The 25,007-nt window shown below is 41.2% G+C and overlaps 1 protein-coding gene and 1 long non-coding RNA gene across 2 annotated transcripts in view; one reads left to right on the plus strand and one right to left on the minus strand.

Moving 5' to 3' along the window:
- grin2da (glutamate receptor, ionotropic, N-methyl D-aspartate 2D, a) overlaps positions 1 to 24,482 on the plus strand; it is a 341,018-nt gene extending 316,536 nt beyond the window's left edge. The window contains exons 17-19 of the mRNA XM_015973318.3: positions 7,608 to 7,669; positions 11,113 to 11,283; positions 20,712 to 24,482. Coding sequence (XP_015828804.1) covers positions 7,608 to 7,669; positions 11,113 to 11,283; positions 20,712 to 23,852 — 3,374 coding nt within the window. The 3' untranslated portion in view covers positions 23,853 to 24,482. The remainder of the gene's footprint in view (positions 1 to 7,607; positions 7,670 to 11,112; positions 11,284 to 20,711) is intronic.
- Positions 19,676 to 20,702, minus strand: LOC129164623 (uncharacterized). The gene is made up of 2 exons (XR_008564160.2): positions 19,838 to 20,702; positions 19,676 to 19,767 (listed from the first exon to the last, which is right to left on the minus strand). It is a non-coding gene; the product is annotated as an uncharacterized lncRNA (long non-coding RNA).
- Positions 24,483 to 25,007: the final 525 nt, after the last annotated feature.

The following is a 25,007-nucleotide window of genomic DNA, read 5'->3' on the forward strand; positions in this document are numbered from 1 at the left end:
CAGCAGCTGATTGCAATGACTGAGACCTAGATCACATGATGAGTGTTTTCAGGGAGGGGAGAAACAGCTCGTTCACAGTCCCTGATTGCACTTATTGTTTTCAATTGGCCCAAACCGGAGCTACTAGACAACAGGATTACTCACAGATGAGTTTCCTTCTCTTTCCCAGTGGAAGATAGTGCAAAGCAAAAGTTTAAGACAAAAACAAGCACTAACAGACACTCAAGGCCCTTCGGTGATGATTTGCTCAAGTAAATCTTTAAAGAGAACAACCAAACCACGTGAATGCTGTCTTTTACTATTTGGGAGTCCTTGAAGGTGCATCTGAAGGGTTAAATAATCTTAGTGTGCGAACGAGAAATGCAAAAGATATGAGAGACTGAAATCGTTGTAAGGGCATACAGACTTTTGGTGAGTATCAGAGTTAGGGTTAGGGAGATAATTGTCTTTGGTACTGGTACCTCCAGCGGGCCCACTCCTATGGACTTAGGCCCCCTGTGCACAGAAAGCCAACAGTGACCAACTTGGGTTTTAACATGGACCGTGGTTTTAGGTTGGACAGCCAGATCAGTGTTGAGACAGTTGAGACAGTTGGCAAAAGTAAAGCACATTTTGACTAGAGAGGATTTTAAAACTGTAATCCATGTTTTTATTACAACTCGACTGGATGACTGTAACTCTTTGTAATTTGGTGTTAGCCAGTCCTCACTTTCTCGACTTCAGCGGGTGCAAAATGCTGCTGCTCAACTTTTAACTGCCACAGGGAGGAACGAACATATCTCTCCTGTTTTATCTTCACTGCACTGGCTGCCTGTCCATTTTAGGGTTAATTTGAAACTCCTTTTATATGATTTTCAGTCTTTAGACAGTCTGGCCCCGCCCTACTTCTCTGAGCTATTGCACATTCACTCCTCTTCTCGGTCGCCCAGGTCATCTGACCAGTTGGTCCTGGACGTTTTGAGGACACAGCGTAAGCTCAGGGGGGATAGGGTGTTTGCTGTTGCTGCTTCCAGACTATGGAACTTTTGCCAGCACATATTAGAAAGGCCTCTTCACTGGAAACTTTTAAAACGTTTTTAAGGACCCACCTTTTTAGCTTGGCTTTCGACCCTGTATGAGTTATTGAATTTCTATTTGATTTTAATGTTTTTATGTGTCTTACTGTGCTTTTTCCTTAAATATTGTAATTAATTTTCTGTTTGTTTTCATGCTTTTATTTTCAGCACTTTGGTCAGTGTGGGCTGTGTTAAAGTGCTTTATAAATAAAGTTGGCTTGGCTTGGCTTCCTACTATAATTTCACCTCACCAGACAGGGTTTGCAAAGGACCAACAATCCTTTTTCACTGTAAAGCCGGGCGTACATTGTGCGACTCTTTCACTTTTTTTAGCCGATTTTCCACTCGTGCGAGAATCCACAAGATCGGGGCGAGTTTTGCGTCGAGCGTCGTGTAGTGTACAGGGGGTTACGAGAGGCGATTAACACCACGTGACCAGCTACCGATCAGCAATCGTGAGCTCGCACGGACTTCTGGCATGTTTAATATTTTGCTCGTCCCTCGTGAGGGTATCACACTGTTGAAGCGGCGCTGCGAGCAGCTGTCACCCAAAAAGTATCAGAACCGCTCACGGCGCATGCGCAATCATGCATCAGCACTGCTCGCCCACTATTTCCCTAATAACACACGTTGTTCGTTTTTATTTCTACACGTTTTTTTACTCACAAAGATTGTCAAGGAAGCGTGTTTGTCGTGTTCATGTCAAATTAAACTGATCACAAAACACAGATTTACTTTCTTTATTTCGTTTTCCTCATCCAACCCACATAAATCCCTGTGTGTCCTCCTGCAGCACTCCCGAAGGACAACAGGCAAAACAAGACAAAAAAGTCTGACGTGTTGAGTAAAAAATGCTATTTTTAGCATATTTTTAGGGCCGACATGTTGATACCAGACGTACAGCGTGAGCAGTCAGGTCACATCCGAGAACTGGGTCGTACAGTGTGAGTGCATGACTTGTGAGATCTGCCCTGCGAGGAAGTCGTACAGTTTGAGCTGAAGCTGAGTGCTACGAGTGAAAAAGTTGCACAGTGTCCGCCCAGCTTTAGACGTCTGTTTAATGTGCTCTATACGCCTGCTCCACCTGGCCAAAAAGTCGATGAAGTAGTACATTCCCTAGTTGCCGAGAAGGTGTTTGATTGGGTGAAGTGGGACTACCTCTTTGGGACTCTGACAAGATTTAAATTTGGACCCAATTTTATATCCTGGATAATGAAATCTCTCTTTATGCTGATGATATGTTTTTATATATTTCAGATTCTCTCTCTGGTATCACCAAGCTGCTGACCTTTCTTTGTATGTTTGGTCAGATCTCAAATTGTAAGGTTAACACTCATGAGTTCATAACAATGGTATCCTGTTCATTATTTCCGGTCGTGTGTAACTCCCATATACTACAATTTTTTTTATCACATACTGATTTAAAAATCAACGAGGAGTATTCACAAACACAGACTATTGTGTACAACAGTGTTTATAAAAGAAATTGGTAATGTTATGACATTAATCTGCAGAAATGAAGAGTCCTGTGATCTGAATGGACAAACTGTCTCCTATATGGTCATCCTTCAGAACTTGCATCCTGGTACATTTCAGCACAACCGGTCCAAGAGCATACAAACAACAAACATTCTCTACGGAAACGTTTTATGGTAGTAATTTGTACTTATGTCATAAATTCTGAAAGTCTGTTCTGTTCAAACAAAAAGAAAATAAATGAAAAAATAATTAAACAATATCAGGAACAATTAACTTGTTAGTAAAATGTTTCCTTGCAGAAAACCTTCAACTAATCATACAAAACATACAACTTTCTTCAGTTGGCTTCCCACAACCAGCTGTAATAGTGTTTAATACCTTCTGATTTAACTGATCATTTCTCTGCTAAACTTTAAAGAAGAAAAGCTTGAGGGGAACTGAAGCACAGCGGTACTTTAGATTAGGAAAAAGAAATCCTTTTAAGATGAGGCAGCTCCGTGTCAAGTCCCACTTGGCTCGAAGAGATTTCTAAGAAACAAACTGCCTTTAAAGTGATGCTGAGAAATACGCAGAGATGCAGGAATGTATACATTTATAACTGCTGATGTTGTGTTTCAGCTCAAATCCCACAGAAGCATCCATTCAAAGTTCACCTCCACCACATTATTCCTTTGTGTCGCTCACAGATTTGTGCTGACTGAGCAGAGTCAATAAAAGAACTTGCACCAAAAAAAGTAAAAACAAAAATGGGAATATGATGAGCTTTCAGTACAAGACAAAATAAAAAATTCTCTGGCAGTATAGTACAACATGTGGAAATGAACCACTTTATTAATCCCTTTTTAAATAGCTTGATTCAGATACTCAGGAGTTGATGTTCATTTTGCACACTGACCAGAAGGTACTGATTCTTGCCTACATATATTTTTTCAGTAGCTGTGCATTTTCAGGGTTTCGTGGATTCAATTGACACACAGACAGTCACCTTCTCCAACTAATAGTAGAGATATTTTTGTCATTATTTAACACCATAATATATAAACATTTTTAGATATGCTTTAAAGGTGCAGTATTTGTTGTTTGAAAATGCCGCTCAAGCAAGCTGCATTTAGAAGAAGAAAAAAACTTCAAAGGTCCAACTTCTTTCTTCAGGCTCACGCCTAGAATCACAAAATCAGATTGGCCTCGGAAAATGGTATAACAAACAGCCACAAAGGCTCTGCTGTAAAACATGTAAAACAACTCCTTAAATGAGATTTGCAAACAGAACAGGACATCCCCTCCGGGACATAGGCAGCTTAACTAACTTCCTGTTTGGCTACTCTGCCGAGAATGACCATTTTCTGCACAAAAAGTTCCGTATGCTAAGTGACAGATTTCAGGGGAGCAGTTTGATATATGGGATAATTGCCAGTCATTGGATGATTTTATTTCCACGATTTAACTTTTCAATATGCCTTTTTTATTATTATTGATAGTGATTGGTATGTGAGGAGAATTTCAAGCAATATGGCAAAAAATGTTCCTGAAAAAAAAATCTAATGGCATCTTTAAATAAAAACGTGAGGTTCTACCTCTTATCTTTGCAGTGCTCTAGTGTGAGGTTGATTTATCAACAAGGAATAGGTGCTAAAGAATGCCAGGCTTTGTTAACATGTGTATGAGTTTATGTTGAATAGGTTGTGGGGGGTGGATGTCCAACAGAGTTAATCTGACAGGTGTGTTACCAACACACCACATGAGGTGAGTCTCACACAAGTTTAAAACAGCAGTCCTATAGAACGCTTGTGAACCAGCTGCTGTTTTTTTTAATACAGCGTTATGCAGCATGACTACCTGCATTCACAACAAGCACATCCATAATGCGTCAAGCTATTCAGTTTTTTTTTTCTTGTTATCAGCTGAAATGTGAGCATTATGTAGAGGGAATTTAAAGGGAATACTTTAATAAATAAAACCCTCAGCATTCCTGGGAGAAATTGTCTACCACCTGCTACGCCAGAGTTTTGAACTAGCATCACCCTGTGCGGAGAAAAGATGATGTAATATCTGGTAGTAGTCAGAATGTGTGTGTTGTGAGTCAATTTCAGCTTCTGCTACATCAAAAATGTGCTCAATAGTTATTTCACTTTGCAATAACTTTCAGTGTAATTATTAATCTCTTCACTTGTTTTTAGAGGGTTTTTTTCACTAATTAAGTACTTTGGCTGAATAGGAATACCAGGACTCTTTTTCCCTACTGGATGTCTCATTATTTGTCCAGTTGCTAAAAGTGGACAAAAGTTGACACCTCAGGCATAAAATTAAACATTTATTTTCTGATGACGCCCTGCTGCTTTGGTGCAGAACTCCATCTTTCACAAACAAAGTCAAGACCATTCCTGGGTCGGTGTTTGAGTCTGCGTTTTGCTATCACGCATTGTTTTACCGTATTGTCACATATGCTCCACAAATACGTTGACATTTGTGGCTTGGATACATTCAAACTACTACATTGACTACTTAATCTGCATTTCCTCATCAAGCACTTTCGGTGTCAAACTGTAATAAGTGAAGAACCTTAGAGATTTTTATTAGGGTCTGAGAAAAAATGGGTTAATCTGCTTTTGAATTTCTTCAATTTACAACATTTTCAGGTGACAAAAACCTTTACTTACTGCCTTTCTTCATAGGTTTGATGAGAGAGATTTTTCGTATAAAATGCCACCGAGGAAGTTTTTTTTTTCATGGATCATTATTGTAAAGTCCTTAACTCATTCGCTGCCAGCCGTTTCCTGATCGGTAAAGCCCTTCGCTGCCAGCGTTTCTCACTGTTTTCATTGTTTTTTTAAGAGTCACAGAACGTTGCGCGCTAGGATGATGTCGACGCGAAAACAACCAAAACAAAGCGAAGACTCACCTCTTACATCAGGAAGAATCCGTGTGTTTCGAGCTTTATCCGTTTTTTCGTAATTCGTTATTGAATTGTGATCGGCAGAAGCTTTGCCGGTTCACGCCTCACTTCTTCTTACAGCAGCGGCCCAAAATGATCTCCCAACACATGGATTTTCTGCTTCCTGATCACGTCACGTGTGACGTATGCGGGTGAAGATCGGCTTTAGAGCTGAGATGTTTGTTCTCACAGTGCGGGGGCTCGTCCGACGCCCACACAGTAAAAAAAATGCAAATGACGACTTTAGTCGTCATTGGCAGTGAGCTGTTGGATTTAAAATGACGACTTTAGTCGTCAATGGCAGTGAATGAGTTAAAGTGATACAAGTACATATTTTTCCATGTATTGCTGTTTCATGGCTTGTTTTTCTTGACACCAGGTGTTGGAAGATACAAAATCCTGCCTATTTGTCGGTTCTTAATCATAAGGAAAATTTCTCTTAAATGTGGGTTTCTGGACGACAGCGATTGCCTAGCCTGGCAATCCATCCTGTGTAGTTAAATATACAGTCTGACCACATCCCTTTTAACAGAGATCAGTCATGGCGTGGAATGTCTATGGATGTCTTTCAAACTGTCTCAGTGGAACAGCACTAAGACCAATCAGGGCAACAAGCAATGTGACGCTCATCTTATTGGAAATCAGTCAACAGGGCAAGCCACAATACATCGTCAAACAAGAAGAAGTAAATTCATACTTTTTCTAAATAAACGTCTAAAGTACATCTATCTGCTCATGTCTCAAAAGTCTAAGTCGTCCAAAGTTGATGCCAAAGCAGTTTCAAATTAGGGCCATTCCTGAGCAGATGCCATCTTTGTACTTTTTCTCTATCGTACTCTTTCTCTATCGCTGGTCTAGCATTAAGCCCCTCAATGTCTCTCTTGATCGAAACTTAGCCAGGCCAATGGTAGGCCTGCTGAGGCAGCAATGGAACACAGCTAGACCAACTTGTCTAGCAAAATTTTTGTTACTGCACTTGTTTGTTGGTTATTTATAGAAATTTACATATGTATGGAGAAAAGGGCTGAAATTTGGAAAGTAAAAGAAAAAGAAAGTCACAATAAATGCACTTCTGTTTATTACAGGGACATTTATGGCATTAGAAGGGTTTCTGGATGTCAGGTTTGGCACAAATAATTGTGCTGGGGTGCAATCTGCATATTTGTTAGAGTGGATTTGACATTTTAGTCAGTGTGGCCAAGTCGTGACAGTTTGATTCATGTGGCAGGGCTTTGTGGAGGGGCTTCCATACAACGTTAATTAATCCAGAGGTTGGTTTATAATTAGAAATGGGATCTCCTTTAACTAGGGCATCTTCAGATTCTGTACAGTGGCATATTTTGAGCATTCATTCAAGAGTGTATGCTTTTGAGATTGATTTAAAAGTCCAGTGCATACCAGTTGTGCACATCTGTGTAAATAAGCTTCTCAGTACATGGAAGGAAAAGGCATGATTCCCTTCCAACAGCCTCATTCTTTTTGATTAATGCATTAATGGCCCAAACAGAGAGTCCCATTACTCTGGGTTCAGAGTGTGTATCATATTTGTGTGTTTCAGTTGGTTTGAGCAGGAAATGTAATGTTTGTGTGTTCCCCTCCTTTCATCTCCCATGTGCTGTCGCATCACTCTGCCCTCAGAGCACCCTGTCTCAGAAACCAAGCCATTTCAGATTCTGCTTCAAAGGGCTTCTCTCTCCTCTTCCTCGAACTCTTCATTTCTGTTTTTGATCTTAAAACTTTTCGTGTAAACGTCCATTACAGTTACATGGTTGCTATCTTTTCTGATTATCCCTATTGTTCTAACTTTTTTGTAATTTTTCATTTTCCTTAAAAAAAAACTAAGATTTCTCTACTGTATGCTAAATTTTGTAATCTCTTTTTGTCTCTTTTATTTTCTGTTTTTAGCTTTCCTTTTCATGCATCCCATCTTCTCCCTCAGGCCATTGAACACCTTGATCTTACAAAACAGCCGCAATCCCCTTTCTTGCATTTTTTACTAATTTACTGCTGAAATGTTTGAACTCTTGTCTCCAGTTTTATTTTCCTACTCCATTCTTCTTAGATCCTCTTGACATATTTTCACTTTTTTAAATTTCTCTTAGCTTCTTAACTGTTTGACCCTTTTACCCCATCTCTTTCAGATGAGATTGATATGTTGGAACGCCTCTGGTTGTCTGGAATCTGCCACAATGATAAGATTGAGGTATGATGATTTAAACTTCATGTGTGTTGGTTTTCTGTTTTCATCTCACTATGATCTAGCCTAGTGAACTAGACCAAATTCTTGCTTTGCAAAGTTTGGTCTAGGCATGCTCCATTGGAACCTACGCAGCTCCTACCAGGACTCTGGCTAGCCAATCACAACTCTCTAGAGGGGTTTCAAACACATAAAGAGCTGTGATTGGTCCATAATGGTGGGCCAATCATAGTGCTCTATCTGCTTAGTGAACAAATCACAGAGCTTTATCTGCTTTGTGGGCCAATCAGGGCACTCTATATGCCTGGTGGGTGGGATGATGCAGCAGAGTGAAACAAGAGTATGTCACATTCATTGTCCAGTGGAATGCGGAGATCATTTGAAAGACAACGGTAGAACCCGCCCCACAACCGAGAGCTGTCAATGGAGCATGGCCAGACTAATTAATACATTTATTTAGTCTGGCTTGCCAGGCTAACTATGATCAGCATTTTAAAACAGATTGTTCTCTTGTTCTCCGACCTACTTGGTTTCATTAACATTGGTGTTAATTATTACTTATAAAACATCTATTGTACCCTTGTCTATCATACAGAAAAGAGCCCTGAGAGTCGTTCACAATGTTAGATTTAGAGACCACACTAATCCGTTATTTATATATTCTAAAATACTAAAATTTAAAGATTTAATTCAGCTATATACAGCGACATTCATGTTTAAAGTGCATAGGAAATTAGTACCACACACATTATTAATGCTATTTATAAAACCAGATAACCTATATAATTTCAGATACAAACTTAACTTTAGGCATACATATTTTAGAACAACTATAAAGTCATTTTGTATTTCTGTTACGGGTGTAAGAGTTTGGAATAAGCTAAGTGAGGATCTAAAGCAAAGTCCCTCATTGCATAAGTTTAAAGAGAAGTATAAAAAAATTATACTAATCAATTACATGGAGGAGGAGGAAAAGTTGTAAGGGTGTTGCATTTGATTGTAATTGTCTATTGTTGGTGAACTGGGAGCTGTGAACATGGCGGGGGGGGGGGGTTGGAACATGAGAAAATGTAAATTTGGTTTGTGTGATTGAGGATAAAACATGTTATAGGAAAATGGCAATGACACTCAGTGTAGGGAAAATATATATATTTTTTTGTTTTGTCTTTCTTGAAATTTGATTTGGGGGGGATTATATAAGCTACCAGAGCTTCGTTCCCTTCCCATTGAACATGTTCTACATGTCTATGTGTATGTATATATATATGTATATATGTATATATATATATATATATATATATATATATATATATATATGTACGTATGTATATGTGTATGTGTATATATGCATATACATATGTGTGGGTTTCTTTTTGGAGACTTTTTGAATGCTTTGGGTTGTCTATTGATTTGCATGCATGTTCAATAAATAAATAAATAAATAAATAAATAAATAATGATTTGCCCATCCAAAAACCGTCTCAAGAAATTTCTGATAGTGTTTTTTATATGAACTGTTGCCTAAAGGCACGTGTCTCTGGAAACTTTAATCTCCTGATTACATACTGTACATCAAGTCTCAATTTCGTCAATTTAGTCTCTATTGTTGCCAATTAATTTCATAAATATTTGAGTATTTGTCATTAAAGCAAGTTCTCTGGTCAGCAGTATATTAGTTTTCTTTCTTGTTCTCTGTCTAAAATGCAGTGTTGTTTTTGGCAGCCATCTTAGTTTTAGTCTTTTAGACAGAACAGCTTTTTTGTTTTAGTCAGTTTTAATCAACACAATTGTTTGCTTTTAGTTTTACAAAAATATTAAGTGAAATATTAGCCTTTAACAAATTAATTTATAGGTCACACATTTACACTGTTCTACTGGAGTGAGTTTCATACACACATCAATAATTTCAGGGCTAAAGGAGGTTCAATGCGGTGAGGGAGGAGGGTCAAAGCCACTTTCTGGAATATCTCTGTCCAGGGTGCTGAAGTGAAGCGAGCTGGAGTAAAGCCTGATTTATACTTCTCCGCCTGCGTCGGTGCGGAGACGTGCAACATCATTATGCGTTGGCACAAAGGCTCTCCGACGGGCTCATGGGGGGGCATCTGTCGAAAGTGACAGAGACTGCAAGCTTGTGATTGGTCAGGATGCCATTTCCTGTAAATTCTTCACCAGAACTGACATTGTTCATTTAAAAAAAGTAAAAAGATATTTTGTGGTAGACCCAGAACAGATTGAAGAATGCATGCAGAAAACGTTTGAAAATAACATTTATTCACCCGTGAGCGAAGGAGTAGAAAATACAGAGCAAACGTGGACGGCAATTATGTGAAACGTTTAGAGGTGGTGACCGCATGAAGAGGTGGAGGAGAAAGAAGGACACATTTGTCTGTGTTAAAAAGTCTGAAATATATAAACACATGAGTAAATACACTATTGGTTGCTGAATACATGAGTGGTAAAGTAGCGGGATACCACACTGTTTTCCTGGTGGGGAATTGCTTTGCAACTCTCCACCGCTTGAACAGAAGTTCGAATGTGAAAACCTTTCCGACACTGTGTGCACCTCTCCACTGCTGAGCTCACAGAGAAGTATAAACCAGGTTTAAGAGTGATCTCTGATGCTGCCGGTGGAGCAGCGCCGGTCTCCAGCCCTCTCCTGAGTCAGACAGTCAGCAGCCGTCACTACTACATTACAACAAAGCACCACTGTAGGACACAAGGAAAGACACCTACTTCATGTACTCAGTCATTTTAGTTTGCAACATACAATGTTGTTCCCTCAAAAACTGTACCAGTAAAAGCCTAGTAGGAGCACATTTATGCTTACGGAAGAAGGTATCTTTTTGAATTTGAATGATTGAAATGCTACTTATTACAATTCACTTACATTGTTAATGCTGAACTATAGCTAACAGAATACTGCCAGATTAGGATAATTTTACAAAAGACAGGATAAAAGGAGAAATGCCAGGATATTCTGGATTTAAAAAATATGCTGCCATCTACCAGAAAGCTGAAAATTAAAAGAGAGTAGACACTTAAGCAATACAATGATCCCAAACATGTAAATGTAATTTTTTTTTTCATTTTTGTTTACTTTTTGTATTCAAAGAGCATTGCAGAATACATTCAAATCTGTATTAAAACTTAGAAAATAGTTTAAGTTTTTTGTTTAATACATCTTTTTGGATAATCAAAAAAGGGTTTAAAATACATAAGCAAAAAAAGATTCACAGCAATATAGATCTTTAAAATAAAAAAAGGAAGATAACTGATGAAAAAAATCTGTAGCTGTTTTGGTGTATTTTACACATTAGAAAGAAGATAAATAAAAATAACTTTGATAACGTCTGCTTTATAATTTAGTTGATTTTGATAAGTTCTTCATTGCCTTCCCAAAAACCATCCACTTTCCTCACAGCAGCATCCTTGTTTTGCTTGTTTTCCAGGTGATGAGTAGCAAGCTGGATATTGACAACATGGCGGGTGTGTTCTACATGCTGCTGGTAGCCATGGGGCTCAGTCTTCTGGTGTTTGCATGGGAGCATCTGGTGTACTGGAAGCTAAGGCACTGTGTGAAGAGGTCTGGTGGGATGGACTTCCTCCTGGCTCTCAGCAGGGTAGGAAAGAAAACACATTCAAGCAGCATTAAAGAAAAAGGCCACTGAGTAGTGTAATCATTAAAATGTGATCTCTCTGCAATACACTATAACAGCAGTGTCATCTATTGGATGATTCCTACCATCAGATTATGTTTTTGGTTTTATTTATTCATTATTTTTGTTGTTGTTGTTTTTTTTGGGGGGGAGGGGCAAATTAACTGAGACTCAGTCTTGAAAGGCTGAAAGTTGCAGTTTAAATAAAACAAACAGCATTACTGGTTTGAGCTGCTATGAAAGAAAGCACCATCGTATATTATCTACGGTGTGTTTTCTACAAATTCCTGGTTAGTGTTTAAACATTCCAACTGGTGTAGCAGACCGTTTCAACAAACATAATGAATAAGGACCCTTAAAACTACAATCAAAAGCCTTGAAAGTTTTCACAATATATTTTCATTGACACTGGAGCAACTGATTTCCACACCCTTGACCTAAAAATGAGAGGAACTAATCAGTGAAACTAGCTTCAAATTCATTATAGAGCACTTGAAGATCACAGACAAATGATTTATGCAGAAGAAAATGTTTTGATTGAACTAAATGTGCAGACTTTTTTTTCTCCTCGTTGCTCTTTTATGTCTTCAAAATGGTTGGAATCAGAAAACCACGCTGATTAAAGCATCGAGATCTCTCTTTTTTTCCACTAGAAAGAGCTCCGGCTTAGAGATAGAGACAGATAAATAAAAAGGTTTTCAGACACAATCAAGACATGGATTACACAGCAGCACATTAGGTGCCACTCTTGATAGGTACTTGTATCTGGCACTCAACAGGGACGGGATAAAGCCAAAATAAGGAACATCATCTATCCTCTGTATCATTCCAAGGGGGGCCCAAATAATTCAGTACAGAGTGATCACCTTGCTGTTGCAGAACTATTTCGTTTTTAGTGCCAACAGGGTTTCTGTACGCTTAGCTAGGGGTGAAGGAACTGCTTAGTACAGAAATAAATGTGAAAGAATGTACAGAAGAAAAGAGAAATGGTGTCTCGGAGGAAGAAACAGGGTATGAAGAGACTAGAAAGACATATTTCAAAAAGAGATGTGATTCTGAAAGGGAAATGAGGAGAACTTTGAGATGAGCAAAGACCAGAATGGGCTACTGAGACATCAGGAGGTTTTATGACTCAGAGAAAATCGTGTAGAAAATGTTTTAGGGAAAGCCAGAAAGAAACAGGGGGTAACCTAAGCACAGTAAAAGAAAGGAGAGAGGGCAGACAGCTATGATTGTTCATTATCAAGCTGACTCCAAACTCTTTTATTCTAGCAAACAGTAATAATTGCTTTGAAAATAAAACTTATTGTAAAGAAAATGGTTCACTTGTGCTTACCAGAAGAGGGGAACACACAATGGAAGCCAGAAAACAAACAAACCAAAAAGCAAGAATTGTGTATCTAGAAGAGGGAGAGAGCACCCCAGTTCCCATCATGCACTGCAGGGTGACACAATGAAGCTCAGTCAGCTTAGCGCACCCACCTACGGTAGCTTGTGTGCTAAGTGATGATTGTAGCATTCAGTTTTGGGTTACATCTAGCTATTGCTTTACCTTGTTGTAGTGTTAGCAGGGACATGCTAGCAAACCAAGTGGAAAAGGAAATAATAGTTTATGTCACTCAGGAACGAGCTTGATTCAATGGCAGTTTGTGACCGTTGACCCGTGACTTATGTGACCTCCGTGATCCGTGATTAATTGATCTTTAATGGACATCATCTGGACATCAATCATGGGTTTAACAACTCCTAACCTCTGAACCTTTTTGATCCTTCCTTCCTGTTGCAGGATATCATTTAATAAAGGACGTCATCTGGATATGACGCAGGCTGTGAAAACAATCACCACACAAAAGTCAGAAGCCCAAGAAGGTTTGGGGTCATGGTTCTATCTTGAAGGCCCAGAAAAAGACCACCTGGTAAATGTAGGAAGGGTAGTACTTCATGGGTACTGGAGGAAGGCGTAAAAGAAAGAAGTCCACTCTCAATTCTGATATATTTTAACGGATTAAATTATGGCTCTACTTCATGGTATGGTACTTCATGCTGGGGGTGCTGAATCTGTTCACAGCCCTATGACACAGTTGTCTCTTGAGTAAAAAGTTTTCACCGAAGTTTGACCAATATCATCTGTTACAGAGAATGCACCACATCAGTTCTTTATTCCCGGATAAGGTGAAGAATATTTATCAACACTCTACTGCATTTACGTGTAAATCCACCAATGCTGATGGATCTGAACTGACTAATTAAGCTAATGTTGGTCTTATTAGCCAATACATAATTGTTTTTACTAGTGTAACATCACTCTCAGGGACTGGCTCATATCTCAGTCATGTACCTACACATCTTTGTAGGACCATTATAGAGATGATGCTAAATTATTCGGAAGAAACTCTAAAGAGCCAGTTTAGCACTGGGATATTTTTCACAGACACTGCAGGTGCAATCAACTCTTTCATTACAACCAATGATCCCAACAGAGGATTTAGCCTACGAGCTAGCATAACAGCAAACTGAACGAGGTGCATCTGATGGGTTCTCTGCACGCGGACGTATTTTGCTGCAAAAGACTACTTTTACACTCTGTGCATCTGAGGGTTTGATTGATCAGGGCCAGCGATTCATTGTGTTTGATGGAACCCCATGATTCCACCTTCAAGCTGAAGCTGTTGGATGCATCGCTTTTTGTTTAAAAAGATTCAGTCTCCGCTGCTGTCCACCTGGGCCATGACTCCGCCTTGCTGAAGGTGAATGCTTTCTACCCACTCTCAAGAGTAAACATTAAAAATATTCCATTCTTGAAAATTTATGAATATGCAACTTGGAAAATTGTTTTCTTCATTCCCAAATAAGTAGTTCTGGGTCTCGTCCACCATAACGCGTATACAGGGAGGAGACTTTTCACAGTTTTAAGTGTTGCCACATGCATGTGGAATATTTGGCCCTCTGCGGTGATGATAAACAAATCCCCATCCGAAGCATTCCAGCCAGGCTTTGACCATTCCACCTTGTTGAAGGAGCTTTACAATCTCTTCATGTCCAAAGCCAAACATTTGAAAGATCAACCTTTGGCTATCTATTGTATTGAATATGAACTCGGCTACATCTTTCTTGTTTTTAATTTGAAAACAAACGAGAACGATGACTCACTCTCTCCTATAACCAACAGTAATCCAAGGCTGGAAATGCGATACACACCACTCTTACCACAGACCACTATGTTGATCGTCTACACCTGTTATGATTCTATTTTGGAGATAAACTCAAAGAGAGAGGTGTTGGTTGATTATTATTGAGAAATCATGAATAATCATGAGCTACAGAAGATCTTTTGGGGGGTTTGCCTCAGAAGGGGTGACAGCATTGCCAAGAAATCTCTCGAAAGCCAACTACCACATAGTAAACGCACCCGTCTGATATACTGGGGAACACTGGTTAGTCATTGGTCTCTAGATAACAAAAGAACAGGGTTTTGACCCCGTTTTTTACCCCTATGGGTTCTCCTCGGAGTTCACCTGTTACCCTGAATCCATCAAAGATTTTCTGAAGCAACACTTGTCTGAAAAATATATTGATCAGACATAAACTGCAAAGCGTAAAATCTTCTACACTATATGTACATCATGTCACTGCATGTTTTTCCTGTGTCATAAGGCCTGCAGGCACTCTCTGAGGCAAATTTTGCATCACAAGTATCACAAAAATGTGACAAAGAATGATTTCACGGTTCATAATTTTGTAAAAAATTAAAATTTTAATATGTCTAAAGAATGAAAATAAGGAGTTATATTTTACACACAGTACCTAATCTTTGAAATATATTAAAGAATGTTACTTTATTTGAAAACTATACGAAATTTGTTTGGAATAATTATTTTATTGTGCAGAAAAGTAGACAATGCAATTCATTTGAGCACATTTTAAGGGGAAAAGCAGATCCATTAGGGCTGCTCGATTATGGCAAAAATAATAATCACGATTATGGTGACTGAAATTGAGATCAGGATTATTTAGGACGATTTTTCAATTTATGTTGATTTTATTTGTTTTTAGTCAGTCATAAAATTGTTCAGGGCACAATCAGGACAAAAATAAATAAGAAACAAGATGATCACTAAAATAACTCCTGATTCCCAGTATAAAAAGACCAATATACTTATAGCTCATAGTCTATGACCCAAGGGCTATAGACCTTGGTTTAACTGATTTAAGTCTAACCAGTACAGACCCAAATACCAATATCTTGCAAATACTGACAGCAAGATTTATACAGTGGCATTTATAACAAATAAATGCAAATAAATTGATGTTCACAAAATGTTGCGTAACATTTATTGAGTCGTGTCAAGGTGCTGTAGGAGAGTGCACTAGCACTGTGTCTCAGAGAGATTAGTTATTATTTATCAGCGTGAGAATCTTATTTCTACCTTATTTATAAACTATTTATTTACAAGTCCATCAGTTAATGTAATAATTGTTCCAACCACAGCTGCACCCCCCGGTCTCACAGCAATCGGGCAAGCTGCACGTGTGTTTAGCACGCCGCACGCGCACATTTAGCTGTTTTTAGTGGCTCAGGAGTCCGCAGGTGCGGTGTGTGTCACTCACTCTGGTTACTCCAACAGAGCCGACTCTGAGAGCCGTTTCTTTATGTTTATGTTTATGTTTATGTGCTTAGCAGATGCTTTTACCCATAGCGACTTACAATTTTTTTTTTACCTATAGGGTACCCGGAGAAAACCCACGCATGCATGGGGAGAACACGCAACTCCACGCAGAAAGGCCGCAACCGAGTTTCGAACCTGCGACCTTCGTGTTGCGAGGCAACAGTGCTAACCACTGCGCCACCATGCAGCCCATAGCGACTGACACATCACTACATCATTCCCTTTCCTATTGTCCTTAAGAACGGTCCGGAGCGCAGGCGGAGTGTTTAGCTAACCTGCAGGAAATGTCGACGACAGTTATCCAGAAAGTAGCTAAGGGTTACCAGAGATGTTTCTGAGGTGTTCGCTAGGTACTTTTAAGATTTAAAAAGTCAAGAAGGGGGTCTGAAAAGCTGCTAGAAATAGCGTCAAAGTCGCTAAGTTGGCAACACTGTGGGAGGAGCGCTTCATTTGCAACTCAGGGCAGCGCAAGTGGGAGGAGCAAATAATCGGCTTGTTTTGTTTTTATAATCGTTCAAAACTCAGATCGTAATCGTGATTAAAATTCGATTAATTGAGCAGCCCTAAGATCCATTACGAGGCGGTTTCACAGAGAATATACCTGTTGTCAAAATTTGTAAGCCTTTGGTTGGACACGTGAGGGGACAGGGTGACCTCCCTTTCCTTTTCTTCATCTTCTCTAAAATGCCTTTCTGATCATGGGCAGATTTTTGGTTTGATCAGCGAGGAGACAAACGGACCTCCCTTTTCTTACATATTACAGAGTGTACACACCTCCGGTCCTGGGTTGTGTAATATGTTCATGCACAAAAGGGTTTGTGAACATAGATAAGGGTGTATTCCACTCCACCAGAGTATTCAAAATATTGCTCGAGCCTAAAGGTTCTGATTGAGGTTTTTAAAAGGCGTTGTGAGATTTTTTGACAAGGTCAAGGATGTGAGAGCCTTTTTTTTACAATTTCGTTATGAAAATTCCTCTGAAGCTGTCCAGCAGAGTTTTTCTGAACACCGTCTTTTCAGCAGATACTCCACATTCTTGCTTCTACATGACGGTAAACTTTGAATGATGTCTCGTATTACATCAGCCTGTTCCACGGGTACAGCCGGCTCATCCTGGCTCACTGGAATACCAATTTGAGAATCTTCACCCCTGCCCTCACAAGAGTGAGATATCGCTGATGGAGGGAGTTATATCTCTTGATTTTTTTTTTTTTCATAAATGGTTAGACCAGTCTGCATAACTAATTACATATCTGAGTGAAGCTTTTTCACATCTGTGATGCTGGGTTTAGAGGTTGTTGCAGTGTTGCAATTGATGGGGGAGAGCAGAAACAAGAGTGTTGGATGTTTCCTTTCAGCACATTTAAAGCAATTTCACACAGAGCCTGTAGGAGGTCTGGAGAGCATCGGGTTAAAAACTCCTTACATTTCTGAGGTTTCAGCTGCTTCAAAGCCCGGAGGAGTGGCGTTTTACGTTTTATTCTGGCAGACATTGCCTTTTATCATTATCGTGGAATGTAGGCGGCCGCCCACTGACCGGGGAGTAAACCGGAAGTCATCCAATCATAACCTAGAAAACAGGGTACACCCGTTAACTTTGTTTTTACCTGTAAAATGTCTGTTTTATAGACACATTTTCCTGCATTTGAAGTCTAAAACTGGTATCTGAAACTTACTTTAACCAGTCTGTGACATACCCACATTTCTATTTCACAGTGTGGTGCATCCCATGCCCTTGACACTGGGATTGCACTTCTGATACTGGCACTGATGATTTATGTGTACAGAAAGGCCCAATATTATAGTCTCTTCATCAGATCTATGTCAAATAAGGGGACATATATTTACTAGAGTCCCCCTGCAGTTTATTATTGTGTGATGGAAATCATATAAATCACCTTTGCCGACTGCAAGAAGAATGAAAGTGATTATGAGTTTTATCATGACCAATCATGGCATTGCTTCATTTTTCTGCTACTGTAGGTGTAAGAGGTTAAACTCAGTGTTAAAGCAGAGATAGTTATTTTGCAACTTTCAATTGATTTCTTTTACCTTGGGTTTTTAATGGAATGAGTTCAAATGAATGTGCCTTTTTAATCTTTACTTCAGATCAGGTTTATTGCCATCGTCAGTGAACAAACAATTCACAAACTAGGAACTTGCTTCGGTACTAACGTGCTACATATAACATGAATAATATAATTAAAAATAGAATAAAGTAGAATAAAATATAATAAACTAGCATAAAACTTTGCTATAAAAAAGGCAGGTAATGGTAACATGGCCGATAACGTGACGCTATGTCAAGTACAGAAGACGAGCATGGTTGTGTGTTTATAAGCTGTTCACAAGTCTAACGGCAGATGGAAAGAAGCTGTTCTTATGGCGGGAGGTTCTGGTCCGGATGGACCGTAACCTCCCGCCTGAGGGAAGCGGCTCAAAAAGTCTGTGTCCCGGGTGAGAAGGGTCAGCTGCTATCCGACCTGCACGCCCCCGAGTTCTGGAGACGTACAGGTCCTGGAGAGATGGAAGGCTGCAGCCAATCACCGTTAGCCTAGTGAACTAGACCAAATTCTTGCTTTGCAAAGAATGGTCTAGGCATGCTCCATTGGAACCTCAGCAGCTCCTACCAGGACTCTGGCTAGCCAATCACAGCTCTCTAGAGGGGTTTCAAACACAAAAAGAGCTGTGATTGGTCCATAATGGTGGGCCAATCATAGTGCTCTATCTGCTTAGTGAACAAATCACAGAGCTTTATCCGCTTTGTGGGCCAATCAGGGCACTCTGTATGCCTGGTGGGTGGGATGATGCAACAGAGTGAAACAAGAGTATGTCACATTCATTGTCCAGTGGAATGCGGAGATCATTTGAAAGGCAACGGTAGAACCCGCCCCACAACCGAGAGCCGTCAATGGAACATGGCCAGACTAAATAATACATTTATTTAGTCTGGCTTGCCAGGCTAAATCACCTTCTCAGCAGAGCGCACAATGCGCTGCAGTCTATGTTTGTCCCTCACTGTGGCTCCAGCGTACCACACAGAGATGGAGGAGGTGAGGATGGACTCAATGATGGCCGTGTAAAACTGCACCATCATCTGGGTCGGCAGCTTGGCCTTTTTCAACTGCCGCAGAAAGTACATCCTCTGCTGGGCCTTTTTGAGCAGGGAGCTGATGGACGGCTCCCACCTAAGGTCATGTGTGATGGTGGTTCCGAGGAAGCGGAAGGAGTCCACAGTGGTGACGGGGGTGTCCGTCAGGACGAGGGGGAGAGATGGGGCTGTTACTTTCCTGAAGTCCACAATCATCTCCACTGCCCTTTACTTTTATGTGTTAGTGAAATAATGTGAGAAAGGGTGAAAATGCAGACCCATATGAATTGTTCAGATAAAGAAAACAAAAAAAATTAACCATAAAAGGACAAAAATGGTGCAGAAAAGGAGTGTATCCAAGATTTCTTAACCAGCAAATGTCAAACTATGGAAAACCGTGAAATGTAAGCTGTATGTGGCTGCATGCACAATTAACCTGGCACAAAACAATCAAGGGGAAGAGGATGAATATATAAAACAAGAAGTGATGCATTTTTTTCCAGAGTTAGATGAGAAAAAGAAAAAACATGTATACATCTGTCATGTTGTGGTGTAGAAATCTAACCCATGACATACAGAATCAGCATAGAGACGGGGGTAAAGTGTTAAATAAGAATTTATTAAAAGGGAAACCAAGGAAGCAGCATAAACATAGCTGAGTTCTTTCACAAGGGAGCCGGTGCGGGAAATCTGTGGACAGATGGGAGTTAGATCCAACTCGAGGAGGGAACAAGGAATCTGAATTGTGAGGAGGACTTACAGTATGGAGAGGAGGGAACTAGCTTGAGAGAGGAGTGGTCCGGTCTGGGCTGAGAGGGCTTTCCTGGGACTGAGATCCAAAAGGTGAGACGTGGAGGGAGATGAGTTTATGGAGATCCAGGGAGCCTAGGTGGGCAGCTGGAGGTGGTTCTGGCCAGGGAGAAGCTGAGAGACAAGCAGGTAGGAGTTCCAGATGATAGGAGTTCCAGAGTTCAGCCAGTCGGAGATGAAGGTGGAGGTTTTATCTGGTGAACGAGAGCAGGAAGGGTAAATGCAAAATCCAAAATCCTAAACACATCTAAAATCTCAAAAGGTCCAAAGAGCTCCAATATAATACGAAGAGGTGGCTTAGAAGGTACCCAGGTAGAGTAATCATCCAGCGAAGTGCAGAAGTCTCTCAGCTGCTTAAATACACCTGCACGGCTGATGAGCAGATCTGCTGCAGCTTGGTCAACCTCCAGACACGCCCACCTGCAGAGGGAAAACTCAGAGACAGGTTGTGACAGCAGGAACACACCTCAGACCGTGACACCATATTTGTTTATTCATTTAGACAAGTGCCAGAATTGTTTTGGTTTTACCTCAATAACTGTATATCATAAAAAATAATAATTATGTTTTTAAATCAATAAAAAATTATAACAAGTATTGCTAAAAAAATTTTTTTTATCCGGTTGGTAATGATTGGTTTGATAATCGATGTGTCATATACAATAACCCACAGCATGTCACATTATAGGTTTTGTTTAACAACAAACAACATAAGATGACAGGAATCTTACAATTTTTCAGTAACTGACATGCATACAGTTTCCTCTAATGATATGTGGCAACCTGCTGATTTAAAACAGTCTCTTTTGTATCTCTCTACCCAGGGAATGTACAGTTGCTGCCAATTTGAGGATGAGACAGCACCAGGAGGGAGCAAAAGCTCTTTGCCCCAGTACCACACTGTGACTACGATGCCCACTATACCACAACAACACCTTGTTACTGCCACAGTGAACAACACAACCGCCATCGCCATGGTACAGCAGCAACCGCCAAAGCATCACCAACAGCAACAAGGGCAAACCTATACCACTATGCTACCTGGATCACCACCAGCAACAGGACATTCAGCGATGGCATTGGGTCCCTCAAATAGTCCGTTATTGGAAGGCCCAATGCCTTGCTCAACTTTCTTGCCACGTCATGACCGTAGACTGGCTGTGGTTGACCGATGGAACAGGCCAAAGCCAGAAAAGATCATAAGTGGTGGCAGCAGTGGGGGAGTAGGTGTTGGAGGCATTGCTGGAGGAATAACTGATCTACAATCCCAACAACAGTATCAACAGAGCCGTGGAACACACTGGAGTTTTCAAGGAGGACTTACAAGTGGAACTGGAGGAGGTGACACAGGGCTAGATGAATATAAGCGCTACTACGGTCCTATAGATCCAGAGGGGCTAGGGTCTAACTTGGACCAGCAGGGAGGAGGGCTTCAACAGACTCCCAAAACCAATTCCAGAGGCTTTAAAGCCCCAGGAATGCCAAGGCTGCCTCCAAAAGGCCCTCAACAAGGACAAGGGCACTTAATCCCCAAGCCTCCTCCACCAATGCCATCCTCTCCACGGAGGCCTCCCTTCTGGAGACGAGGCAGCCTAGCTCAGGCAAGGAGGAAAAGCTCAGGAGGTCCTTTGTATGAGAATATACTCCCTCTAGGGAGGCGAGGTGGTGGGAGGTATGGAGCAAGTGACGGAGCTGGAAGGAGGGGACGTCGCCCACCTCCACCTCTTCCAGTCCCTCTTTCTTCCCCAACACACACGCCTACGACCCCCTCTTCCCCATGCCGTTTCTACTCTTCCTGTTCTAGTGCCTCGTCTTCTTCCTCTTCCTCCTCCTCATCTTCATCTTCTTCATCCTCTGGGTCAATTTCTCGATCAAACTCTCCATCATCGTGCTCCAGTGACAGTTCTTATAACTCCTCGCTGAGTTTCCGTTATCGTGCAGGCGATCGGGAATTTATGGTAGATGAGTATGACTCAGATCTTCTCACTGAAGAGTCCAGCCTCCTTTTAGGATCACGGAGAAAGATCCGCTCACGACGCATGTCATCTCGCTCATTGCCATGCAGCCCACCACCTCCTCCAGTCCCACCACGAAAGCCACACCCACAAAAATATTTTGGTAGGGAGAGAACGGGCAGTCAGCTAGCTCAGTTACAGGAGTGGTGGGCATCCTGGGGTGACAGGGAGAGAAAGAGGGGAGGTACAGCAAGCAAAGCAGATGGACCTTTGGGTAGAGATGAGAAGAGACGCCACAAAGAGAGAGAGCGTGAGAGAAAAAGGAGGAAGAAGGGACGAAAAAAGAAAAAGAGGGAGGAGAGGGAAAGAGAACGGGAAAGAAAACGACGCAAAGCTAAGAAAAAAAGGAAGAAAGATGATAAGGTGAGAAAGAGAGAGCAAAAGAGATCAGAGGTGGATGAGGGAGAACCTGAAAAAAGAGAGGAAGTTAAATCTGAAACACCAGACTTCCCAGCATATCCACCCTTGAGGAGAGAATCGTTTCGTAAGAAGAGTGAAAGCTCTATCAGAAGTTATGGGTGGAACATTCCAGGTGAAGATGAACGTAAAGAAAGAGAAGAAATGAAGAGGGATGATGGAGAAGAGAGTAGAGGGAAAGATAGGCACCACAGAAGAAGAAACAGCAAACACCATCCTGGCTCTAGTAGTAAGCCTTCTACATCTGTCAAGTTCTGGGGTGGGGGAAATCCATCTTCTGACAACATTCCATCTGCCTTTCTGCCCTTGTTACCAGTCTCTTCTAAAAGGAGGAAAAGTAAAAGTTCAGACAGAGATACTGCGTGCATGGAAGGGGAGAAGAGGCCATTGTTGGGACGAAACGAAAGAGGTGAGCTGCAGTCTAAGGAAGGTCTCTCCTTCCATGAATGGGAGTCTGAGGTAGAGGATGGGGAAGAAGACTCTGAACCAGAGAGGAAGAAAGCAGATCATGGGAAAAGACGTGGAGGAGGGAGGACTATGTCTGACGAGGAGCAGGATCATGATAAGGTAGTTGGGATATATTCTGATGATGATGGTTCTTCAGGAGAATTTGGGAAGTTTGAGAGGTACTGGGAAGATCATGAAGGTAGGGCAGTAGGGGGAATTGGAGGAGGAGGCTGGTTTTTCAGTACTTATCCCTCCAGGGACAAAGCAGGCAGCATTAATAGTAGAGATGATCTCTTCCTAGAACGAGGAGAACGATGGGGAACAGCAGAAGGGGAGTGGGGGTCTAGTGCAGGTGGTGTTGGAAGAGACAGAGGTTGGGGATCAGGTTCACACTGGCCCCCGCCTCCTCTCACTGCGCCTCCTCCTAGACGATATTGGTCAGTGGACAAGCTTCATATACAGGATGAGAAGAAAAGTAAGCGCAAGTCAAAAGACAAATCAAGGGGGCACATGGCTTGCTCTTCTTGTCAATCGCCTCAGCACCATACTCACTCCTACAAATGGGCCCGTGCAACTTCACGAAGCCAGGAAGAGCTGTTTCACCACTGCCAGAATTTGGGTGGTCCTTTAAAGCCAAAACACGACTCTTCATCATCATCCAAACCTGATCGTTCACACAATCCATCTAAATCTGGCAGCCAGTCGAACCTCAGTATTCAGCAGCGAACACAGAGAACAGAAAGGGAAAGAGATCGAGGAAGACAACCATCCCCACCTTCATCTCTTATTCAAAACGTACCACCTCCACTTCCTGCCCTTCCAGCACCTCCATGCTCATCTCACTCTATTCATGTTCCTCCCCCTACTTCCTCCTCTTCTGTATCATCTCCCTCGGTGGTGTCTGCACCGGGGGCACCCCAGACCTCCGCAATGGCTTCGGCAAGTGCCAAACTGCAGTACCAGAGACTGCGTTCTGTACCCCAGCCCCAGAGGTTTCCACAGTCTCCACACCTACCCCTCAAAGCCAAGAGCCTTTGCTCACGAAGGGGCTCAGCTCATTTCTCCAGTGTGGAGAGTGAAGTCTAAAGTCGAGCAATGTTTCAGAATTAATAAGAAAGCCCTGCAAGGCTGATATGAGAGAAAGGACCTGCAATCATGGCTGCACAGCAACAAACAGGGCTGCATAGCCAAGTCAGTACAGCTCTGAGCCCTTTTCCTAAAGTTCTGCACAAACAAACCAGAAAGCCAAACAAACCCAAGGGAGTACATCAAGGGAACACAGGACCACTCTTGTTTTTAGTCTTATTTTGTTTTTATTTGCTCCGTACGACGGACAAGAACCACGAAACTGACTCTGAACCTTGTTTAGCAGCAGAGGCAAATCAGACATCGCTAAAAGAGGCCTGAACATTTTGAAAGCTGAAGAACAGAGTCGGTGTATTGAGAGATAGTTTGACGCTTACTGAGGGCTCAGGAACTTTTTAGTACTACACGCCCACTGCTCTCAGAAGCCTTTAACACAGATCACTTTTTTCCCTTTTAAACAAATTGCTTACCCCGACTTTCCTTTCCCCTAACAAACTGTTTACACCCCGCAGAACTGTGATACCCAACTGAGGCATTTTTGTTTTATAGTCAATGTCTTCTTAGTTACCGAGGGTGATAACCACCTACTTTTCTGGTATCCGTTGATTTGTTTAGCTTCTATTCCCCCCCCCCCCCCCCTTCACCATTCTTACCCCTTTCCACTGTACTCCATTCTTTTAGTTTTGCTTCGTACTTTTCTTCTTTGTCTACTTGTTATTTAAAAAATATTTATTTATTTTTAATATCTCGCCACCTCAGTTATGTTTTCCCTCTTGGCTCCTCTCCTCGATGTGATTATTATGTGTGTCTGTGCTTTTCTGTGTTTGTATTCTTGACAACAGGGTAAGTCAGCTTTGACTGATATTCTTCTGGCTTAATGAAAAGCTGAGTGCCAAACTTAAGTAGAGCTCAACATCAATCTATATAATGTTAGCAGCTGTGTTCCATTTTATCTTGCAGAGTATTACATCATCTCCAATATACACATGCTAATGCATACCGCTCATATACACACACACACCTGCACATAAACAGGTCAAATTATCTACTTCTTTAGCAATACATTACACAACCTTACTTCGTGTTTAAAGCTTTATATTTAAAAACCATGACTTTACTTCTATGTCATAGTTGTTGCTACTGATGGTGTATTAT

Source organism: Nothobranchius furzeri, chromosome 19 (genome assembly GCF_043380555.1).
Source record: "Nothobranchius furzeri strain GRZ-AD chromosome 19, NfurGRZ-RIMD1, whole genome shotgun sequence".
NCBI lineage: Eukaryota > Metazoa > Chordata > Actinopteri > Cyprinodontiformes > Nothobranchiidae > Nothobranchius > Nothobranchius furzeri.